At 36.3% G+C, this 10837-nt stretch overlaps 1 protein-coding gene across 2 annotated transcripts in view; it reads right to left on the reverse strand.

Moving 5' to 3' along the window:
* The window catches only part of SHQ1 (SHQ1, H/ACA ribonucleoprotein assembly factor), a 131811-nt gene that overhangs the window by 41383 nt on the left and 79591 nt on the right, over positions 1–10837 (reverse strand). The window contains exon 10 of one of the 2 annotated variants that reach the window (XM_019626550.1): positions 3443–3563. The exons of the other annotated variant lie outside the window; for it this stretch is intronic. Coding sequence (XP_019482095.1) covers positions 3443–3563 — 121 coding nt within the window. The remainder of the gene's footprint in view (positions 1–3442; positions 3564–10837) is intronic. 2 annotated transcript variants of the gene reach the window in all.

The raw sequence follows: 10837 nt of genomic DNA on the forward strand, positions 1-10837 counted from the left end.
TCCCTCAATTGGCTCTACTAGGCACCATTCAATTCAACTGAAGTTTGCTGTGCTGTCAAGGGACTGTGATGGGCCCATATAAGTGCTCACTCACAGGGGCTTTACCATTCTAGAGAGGGAAAGAGATATGCACGTAAATGACTATGCACCTAAATGATGACACACAAGGCAGGCCTGAGATGTGCCCAGATGGTCTCTAAACCAAGGGCTATGGGAACATCCCAGAGGAAGATACATGAATTCTTAATTCTTCTTCGGATAGGAAACACTCATTAAAGGCAGGACTTTTTTCTTTCTTTTGTCCCCCCCACCCCATATACAATGGGTAAAAACAACTGGTTGTCTAGATGGCATAGCTGGAAAAATATGTAACCCAGACTCAGAAGACCCAAGACTATCACAGACATATTTCTTATAAGCTATATGAGGTGTGGCAATTAAGTTTGCGAACTTGTTGCAATGATATTGCTAACATTTTTTGATATCAGAGGAATTATTCATTATGAATTTGAACCAACTGGATAAACAGTTAACCAAGTTTACTATTTGGAAATGCTGAAAAGGCTTTGTGAAAAAGTTACACCACCTGAACTTTTCGCCAAAAATTCATGGCTCTTGCATCACGACAATGCACCAGCTCACAAGGCACTGTCTGTGAGGGACTTTTAGCCAGTAAACACTATGTTGGAACAGCCTCCCTACTCACCTGATCTGGTCCCCAGTGACTTCTTTCTTTACCTGAAGATAAAGGAAATATTGAAAGGAAGACATTTTGATGACCTTCAGGACATCAAGGGTAAGACGACAACAGCTCTGATAGCCATTCCAAAAAAAGAGTTCCAAAATTGCTTTGAAGGGTGGACTAGGTGCTGGCGTTTGTGCATAGCTTCCCAAGGGGAGTGGTTCGAAGGTGACCATAGTGATATTCAGCAGTGAGGTATGTAGCACTTTTTCTAGGATGAGTTCACCAACTTAATTGTCAGACCCCTGGAAGAACTTCAAGAAAATCATTTGCTACAGTGAACACAATACTTGAAACTTTCAATGAAGATTACAGTGAAGGATGGCAGGGAGTATTCCTTTTCAGGAAAATAACGTGCAAAGTCTATAACTTGGAATAGAATACAGGAGGGTCAGCATTTTAGATCTGCAAATATGAGCTATAAGAAACAGATAACACAAGGAAAAATAACTAAGTGGTACTAAAGCAAAATTTATAACTATTGTCCAAACTTCATTAATTCGATCTGAGAATGACTGCTACCCACATTCCAATATATTTTTGCCAAAGTAAATGCCTGACTGTAAAAATAGAATGCTGTTCTTTGTGCTAGTAAGAATTTAGCACTTGTCTGGTATTTCAAATAAAATTTTACATAGTCTTTATTATTATAATAAAAAACAAATAGAGGCTAATGAAAATACAGAATTATTTTAAAACATTAAAAAAAGGTGCTAGATTCCACTGATAAACTATATGGGGAAGAAATAAACCAAAAGGTGAATGGTGAGGAAGAAATTAGTTCTGAAAATCGTGGATATTCACTATAGCATAGTTAATTCATAGCCAAGAAAGTTCACAGTAAAAATGATACTGGAAAGCTCCACATGTTGTGCTTGAAAAATTAAGTATGAAATTAAGAAATTTAATAAAAATTAGGTAAATGAACAAATGTCTTATTTCAAAGGGGAGAAAAAAACAGCTGGGCTAAACTAGAGTTAAATTACATAAAAACTCAAAATAAAAACGATACAGCCTATTTAGGGAAAGGAAAGTTGTGTCCAAATTGGTAAAGTTGAAAAAACTTTTCCACAGTAACCTGAAGAGTTCCTGCTGAATTCTCTCTTCTATGTCACTTCCCAATACATTATCCCTTTTAAAAAATTACTATTATAACAATTATTAGATCCTAAGAATTTCATTACATATACTGCAACTTAAAACCATGGGGAAATATTTTTAGGAGAAATAAAGTCTAATAATCCCCATATAAACTTGAGGGCATACACTGTTCTACTTTAATGAAATACATCTCTCTCTAGTTAATAAGGAATGCCACAAATAGAGAAAGGAGGGGTTCATAAAAATGGGATCCCAGCACAAATCTCAATGCTCATTAATGTTTGTAAAATCCTCACCCTCAACCAAAAAGAAACCTAAACACACACAAATAGGCTATTCCAATTTAATTCTGTTATGAAAACAATAGGAAATGGAAGCAGGGTATTTGATAAGCTCAATTAGCAGGAGGATCTAATGAAGTGATGACATGCCATCATGACCTCAGGGGTTAAAGATGCAATTTTCCATCTGGCAAGACCTAAATTTCCAATGCAAATACTGACACCACCTGCTGTATGTTACTAGGCATTACCTTGAGCAGTCCCTAAGCATTTTCCTTACCACAAGTGTAGCTTCAAGATTTTTTTCTTATTTCACTCTGCAATGTAACTCCTTCTCCATGAACAGAAATCAAAAATAAATTCTAGATAATGGTTCACTTGAAATAAGCATTAAAGCCATACTAAAGCATTAAATTACCAATCACAGTAATAGTAAAAATATCATGATCATTTTTCTTCTAAGTCACAAATGATGTTGTGCACCTAAGAATCATTCCAATTAACAGCTCCCTATGTACTCATATGTTCTCAATTAACAATCTCTTGCTACTGAAATGGGTACTTGGGGCATGTCTGATAAGAATCAGGTTTATAAAACCCCCTCACAAAATGAAAATTCACTGTGTTTTTAAACTTAATATCGCTCCTTGAGTAACGCAATGGTAAACTCTTTTTAATATTTTACATACCAAGGGCAAGGAGCTCATTTGTGAGTGTTCAGACCCTTAGATACAAATGTTACCAAGAATCATGTTATTAAGCTCTGAGGCTGTATTTTTTATACTCTGAATAATGGATTCTGTAAGCCAGTGATCAGCCAATGAATGCACAGTTCTCACTGTGATTAGAATTGATTAGGTTTGTGTCCTGCAATGTTTACACAGGTGCCACAAGCACCCACAGGCACACACCTGCAGATACAAACACACACACTTAACTATACAGCACTTAACTATAAATCTTAAAGTTTATAGTTTACAAAACTATAAACATAGGTTTGGATACCCAGTCTTGATATTTCATATTGGGCAATCAACAGTAAGCACTGAATCCTTACAACTGTCTGTTTTAACACCTATTTTCCAGGCTGTACTATTTTGTTCTAGTAAAATTAACTTTTCACCATCTGCACCTCCTCCCTAAGCAAATTCAAGTCCCTCATTTTGATCCAGTTACTTCTTAAAGTATTTGGTGGCTATATGGGGCTTCTCTTAATCATTAAGATTTATCTCCCAGGTTATTTCATTTTCTTCCTCCTAGGTAAGCAGGTATTCCAGATATGGGAATGTGTACAATTCATAAGTAACTCAAAACTTACTTGGCTTTCTGAATCCACACACAGTAGTCTGAAATGTAGAGATCATTTAGAATGTAAGCTGGATCGCTTTCCTGAAAAATTTTGTGAATATCCAGTAGACACTTTAAAACTGCACTTTTACCTGAAGAAAATTTAAAAAAATAAAATCATCCTTAAGAAAAAACATCTGACTTTTTTAAACTAAGAAATCCAGACACTGAGAGGTAATATATTTATAGAAGTTCAGAGTGTTAATCATTTTTTAGAATATTTTTAATATTCCTTTATTGCATGAAATTATATCAGTACTACTAGGTTCAAAGCTCGTTCCTTCCTTAAGAATTATGAATAATCCTTATACTCTACTGTTATAACTAATTAATTGTGGATACCATAAAAACACTATGAAACACAACTAGGTATGTTAAACAAAAGGAAGTAATCCTAATTAAACGAATATTTACATGCATCATAACTTTAATTAGATAATGTTCTTCTAATTCAAGCTTTCAAAATACCATGGGAAATTACATTTTTATTTTCAAACTTTGTTATTTCTTATGGTTACATTTTTTTATCAAGGAATTGTCTAGTTCACCTTAAAGAATAAAAGAAAACTCAGACTAGAAACTAAAATATCATAGCACTACTTCAAAAATAAGCTGACAAAATCACTTGGAAAAAAGCCATCAAGTACTACAGTCTTGTTCAATCTAATTATTTCCTCCTGGTTATTAAATGAACCTAATTTTAATCCCAACCAAAGGCTACAAAAGAAACTTTTCACAACTCAACAATTTCCTAGGTGTTGCAAACTTCATGACATTTCCTGAAATTTATTAAATATAAGGCAAATTACTAAATGTACAGTAGTACCACTTCTTTCGAGCTGTAAGTACAGCATTTTCAGTTTAATTGTTTCATTCATTATAGTCCTAAAACATGAAAATACTGTATATTGATTTCATGAAGACACTAGGTGTGCTTTCATCAACATTTCCCACTTGACTTTTAGATATGATAAAAAAAAAATCATGAGCTAGATAATGACATTTCAAGGTACCAAAACTGCTGCCACTAAATTTTTAACACAATTAATATTAGAAAATAAGCTTCAAAAAAGCTGGGACTTCTGTTTTATTTAGTGGTTAATCCCCAATATCTAGAACAGAACGTTGCTCAGATTTTCAATATCAATGCTTTAAGAATGCATGAATGAATGAATGACACAATAATTTCCCATTTAAACCCTTCTAATTATTTCATCCAATAGCCTCACACACCAACTCCTAATGATTTCTCCTTGGAAATGCCCCTAGTAACTGCCCTTTCTCCACCACCTCCTGACCACCCATCCTCACTCATACTCTCATCATCTCATGCCTAGATTATAAAATCTTCTTCCTTATCCCTCGTATTACAGACTTTTTTTCCCTTTTAGTCCGTTGACGTACATTTTTTCATGCATTGCTTTCATCAAGTCACCTCCCCGCACATGCTTTCAAGGCTCTATGGACTTGTCCAGGGTCTTTTTCCCAATGGATCCCCCCTACACCTGGAATACCTTTTCTTCTCCACTTGACCTAATGGAATCCTAGTCTGCCTTGAAGGCCTGGCTAAAGTCTTCATCCTTCAGGAAGCCTGAACTGACTTCCCTAGTCATCAGAGCTCTTCACTAACCCCTGCAAAGGAAAGCAGAGGAAAGGAAACTCAGTTGATCCTCCCCATAGCCTCACCTTCTCATTTCACAGAAGCAGAACCTGAGTTCGGGGACAGTAAGACACTCAGAGTGCCATTGAGTTGAGGGCCCAGGACCCAAATTCTGATCTTACTGGCTCCAGAGGCGATCCACTGTGCTATTCTACCCAGATGTTTTTGGCCCATTCAGTCTATATCACAACACTTTTTATTATTCAAGAGTTAAGTAGGTAGTAAGTTCAAAGCAGGGGCCATGCCTTTTAAAAAGCTCTAAACTATTTATGTGGCTTCCTCATATGCAGCTGGGAAGAATGCCAATAAAAGTTTCATTGCTCAATGGGTTAAGAAAAATAAATAGTCATGCATTCTGAGAAACGCATCATTAGGCGATTTCGTCATTGTACGAACATCACAGAGTGCCTCGACACACAACTAGATGGCACAGCCCACTGCACACCTCGGCTCTGTGGTACAGCCTACTGCTCCTGGGCTGCAACCTGTACAGCATGTTCCTGCACAAAACGACGAGATTAAATCAAGCATCAGAGAAGATGCAATTGACACATGTGGTAAGCACCAGATACATGAGGCCGCTGCCGGTGTAACACGGCTACTGTTTTACAGCAAACTTTTTTTTCGTGAGTAGAGAGTACACTTTAAGTTGACAATAAAAAGTACAGTAAACACATAAACCAGTAACACAGTCGTTTATTATCATTATCAAGTATTATGGACTGTATATAACTGGATGTGCTGTGTTTTTATACGACTAGCAGTACAGGTTTGTTTATACCAGCATCACCACAAACACGTGAGGAATGGGTTGTGCTATGACATTACCATGGCTACATTACTAGGAGATAGGAATCTTTCAGCTCCATTATAATCTTATGGGACCACCGTATGTCCTTGAAAGGTCATTATTGGGCGCATGACTGTACTTATAAAGCCTAAAACTACATTTGGTGAAGTCAAAGTCAGAGGTCTGACTTATCAAAGTGGCCCAGGTTAACTATAGTAAATGATTAGTGGGAATCCTTCTCCCTACTGCAGGCCAATTTTAATTACAAAGTAGACAGTGTTGAAGGCAGAGTTTGATGACAGGAGGAGGAAATACAGTAGGCCCTTGGATAACTTCATTTTGTTGAACTTTGTTTCATTATAACATTGTAGGAACTTAACTCTTGTTTATATCAATTAGCCTATGGTAAAATTGGTTTTGTTATATGTCTTTCACTTAAAGTCACAGAACCTACTGATGATGTTAAGTGAAGATTTCACTGCACAATCAAAACTCACAGAAGCAATGAGACCAAATTAGCCACGTTATCCAAATAGAAAAAAAATCAAGGGAGAACTAACTGAACTATAAGAATTTTTTGAACAGTTTTAATTGCCACCGAGAAGAAAATACAGGGCAAACATATGTCAATTTCTCTCTCTCTCTCTTTCTCTCTCAGTGGGTAGGGTATAGGTGGGAGTTTATTTTTAAGATAACTACCAACTTAAAGTTTTAAAAGTCAACAACAGGTCTTTACAAAAACAAACAAATTTGAAACACATATAAGCTCCCTACAATGTAACATCCCAGAATACTGCCTCTCAGGATCACATACTTACTAATATTGGCAGGTTAAGAGAAATGCAGGATTTGGAGCAGGGCCTCACAGCAAATGAGTGAAGTGAAGAAAAGGGGGTAGGTATGCCAGCCAGTTTGGATGACAGTGTGAAAAGAAGTAGATGTGGGAGTTAAAATGGGGTGGATTCAGGGTATAACAGGAGCAGATGGCTCAAGTAGGGAAATGGGGGGAGTAAATAGGTGAGTTTGGTAGAAGTCAGACTGTGACAAGGAAGGGGAAACGAATGTCATCAGACAGGACTGAGGTAACAAGGCCTAAACATAGGCATGGGCAGTAGGGATAAAAGACCCTACTCCAGAGATTTTAATGAAGAAAGGTATGGAATTCAGGTCACTCACATATTTAACGAGAATCCATAGCAACCAATACCTAATGAAATTATATAGCCTCATTTAGCAGACATGCCTAAAGTTGAGGATGTCCCCTTACTAAGGCCCACAGGCAAATTCAGACCTTCTAGTTACCACAAAAGAATAATAAAAGGAATGTCAAAAGTAATAATTTATTTTAATTTAAAGAGTTTACATTGTATTTGCATGTTTTGATCTATTTTTTTCTTTAAAAAATACACATACACATGGAAAAAACCATTAAATATATATAAACGATATTAACAGTATTTGTCTCTACAGTCATTGAACAAATATGTGAGTGCCTGATGTGTGCCTGACATTGTTTAATATGTGGGATTACAGTTGTTTATTCTTTGTACTTTCCATTATTTTCAAAATTCTCCACAATAAACATATGTTTAACAAAAGGTTAGACATACTTGATTATATAACCAATCCTTGAAATACTGATGAAGAATGCTAAAATATTTAATTCATACTTAAATTCTCTTTAAAATGTACTTTTGAACAACTAAGAAACAATATTTAAATCAGATAGTTTTAGAAAATTACAAAATTACATGGAAGGCAGTTTAGAAACAGAAAGTTACGCACTCTTCAAAAGTTATATTTTCATTGTAAGTCTTATTCAAACTCTTGGGTTGTCGGAAAAGTCATGACGTATTTTTTCTATGTTTTTCATTGCAAAAATGCATCATGACTTTTCCAATAACCCAATACTTTCACAGTATGCTATGTGACAAATAATGTAAAAGATAACTAGGCTACTGGCAGCTGACAATCGAGAACAAAAAGTACATTAAAACAATCCTTTCCACAAGAATGTGTATGTTACACCAAGGTTATATTGATCTCTTTTGTTCCCACTAAATCACCATAGAAGATTACAACATCATAGTCAAGAGACTCAGGAAGCATGCAGCTTCTTTTATCTCTTGTGTACTGACTGCTCTTTCCCTCAAGTTGTCAACTACTTCTCTAACAGCTATCAACAGAGGAAAAACTGGCCCTCCTCCAGGATATCACTTGGCCAGCGGCCAGAAGCCTTTGGGGACTCAAAGGACATGACGGCTCCTTTGGGGCTATGTCCAGTCGTGGGCTCCTCACACATCATATGGTCATAACAAACTGCTTAGGCCTAAATCCAACAGAATGATTTCTGCTCAAGGACACAGAAGGCAAGTGACCATTTCCAGCCAGATCACTGCCTAGTCCAAAGCAGGAAAAGGAAGGCACCTTGCACAGTAACCACGGTAACTTTTTTTACTACAGCAATGAAGAGAGCTATGATATTTAATCTCCAGAGCTAGGGGTTCTCTATGATCGAGACAGTCTGCACTTAAGCCAACCCTATCCACAGAAGAAAGGCTTCTGGGATGAAGATTTCCTGAAGGAGTTTAAAACTAGTAGAAGCACTTTAAAACTAGTATTCTGGTGTATAAAGGACAACTGTCATGAATGTTTTACTTCAGGGAAAAGGACTGTCTAATGACAACAGAAAAACATAATGACAAAGAAAAATATGGAGAACAGTAACAAGGAGATGGGCAGTAAACAGTATTTAACACATTGTCTGGCTATTCACTCTCCAGCTTTCCTTTAAAGCAAAGGCAAAGTAAGAACAATGTGCCTCCCTGTTCTGGACACATGTGGCATCTCGGGCTAATGTACCTCAAGAATGAGTTGCTCTAAATTAGAAGCATCTAGGTACCTCGTTAGCGCAGTAGGTAGCACGTCAGTCTCATAAATTAGAAGCATCTAAATTAGGCTATTGGAAATCTTCCTGTTAGCAGACCAAGTTTTGCAATAATCTCATGGTTAAAGGCTCCCATCTTTAGGAGATTATCAGAATAGTGAATGTTTTTACTGGCTAAAGCCAGAATAGGAAAAATAATATAAACTGTTAACTCTATACAGTAAGAGCTAAATTTCTATTCAACTGTTGGTACATTATAGCTGCTATTTGGTGGTTTCCTGAGTATCTAGTTCTGCCCTTTAAAGTTTTGAGCTACCCTAGACAATAAGCCAAAAAGGGTAAAGGAAAAAGAGGTGGTTATTCAAAATAACTAAACAAAAGCACTGCTTGGTCTTCATTTGTAAATACTATCATTTAAAAATGTATAACTTAGTAAATACCTGGCTAGAATTCTGGGATTTTGATGAGACCACATTATCAGGAGGGATAACTTATGAATTATTTTTAACATTAACTTTCATTGCTCTTTGGACCATAAAAAGGAATAACAGAAAAACTGTGTCAAATTAATCAAAATTAAGAGAATGAAAGTGTGGTAACTTGTTTCAATTTCAAGCCCTGATAGGAAATAGCATAAAGACAAATCCCTAACAACACAAACATGTTAAACTTAGCTTTATGAAAGCTTTACAGTCCATTTAATATTTTTATCCTTAAATTCCTCAGATGCCATTTAAGCTTACATTTCTGAGTTGTAGTAAGAAACACACACTTAAAGCAATAATAATACTGACTATTTTGAACACAAATTTAGTTCCATATCACTGTTTAAATTATCCTTTGTTATTAAAATTACATGTTATCTGTGTAGTCACAAACAAAATTAACATAAAGCAAACATATAAATGTTCCCTTTGCCTGGAATGCACAACCCCCAACCCAACCTTCATTTACCATCAGGTCTCAGACTGGGCATTACTTACTCCAGGAACTGGGTTCCAACTCTCCCCCAAGCTGGTTTAGGTTCCTTCATAATTCCTGGCACACCTGTCCAGTCTATTAAGGTGGGGAGTAGCTACCCACTTGCTCTGCATCAAGAGCTTTTCATACATAGTATCATTTAATCCTACTAGTTAGGTACTTTCTTGCTTATTTCATAAATAAGGAAACTGAAGCTCAAGGATATGAAAGAATTGGCCAAGATCACAGCTGGGAAGCAACAGTCACGATTTGAAAATAAGTACGTCTGCCTCTCAGCCACTATGCAATAGATATGGTGTCTGTATTTATCACCTTCTGTGGCGAACTCCTTGATGAGAAAGGACATGGCTTTCCAACTTTCTTCCCTGGTCTGAACAATGCCTAGCAGATTACATGATCCATTCAGTAGAGGCTGGTTGTTGATGTGGTCTGGAGCACACAGAACCTGAGTTTAAAACACCCGATCAAACTGTTCAGTGAACATGTACTAGCTGCAACACCTGTTGTGACCTTTAGATTTACATTATTGCATCATAACAAAGGTGGAGTACATAATTTGTTTATACATTCCCTTATTACAGCCATATGGTATCCCTGATAAGACAAAAATGTAGCTGTGCCATCTTTCATACATCATTACACCATCAAAAGCTTAAATAATGAATTTAACCCAAGACTGCTTTTTGCCTTTTCTGCTCTAACAATCCCTCTTAGATTAGCTGGTTTGAGAGGATAACCTTGACATTAACTCCATCTTCCTCCTTAAGTCACCTGTCAAAGTAGTGGTTGTGTTAGTTCAGAAATACATGGCTGGATGTCACCAAAATTACATAATGGTAGCATGACTAATTTCACTTTCTTTAGACAGTTAAGAGTGAAGCATCCAAGTTCAAGGTAGAACATTAAAAAAGAAAATCCCATCTATACAGTAAGTATAAAAGTAGAAAGGTTAAGGGGAGGGGGGTTGTCACTTTGAGGGGTAAAAAGTATAACTATTGCACTGTGTTGTACAGCTGAAACTAATTCTAAAAAATGTGTATTTCATAAT

The sequence above is a fragment of the Hipposideros armiger genome, unplaced genomic scaffold (assembly GCF_001890085.2).
Source record: "Hipposideros armiger isolate ML-2016 unplaced genomic scaffold, ASM189008v1 scaffold_683, whole genome shotgun sequence".
Lineage (NCBI taxonomy): Eukaryota > Metazoa > Chordata > Mammalia > Chiroptera > Hipposideridae > Hipposideros > Hipposideros armiger.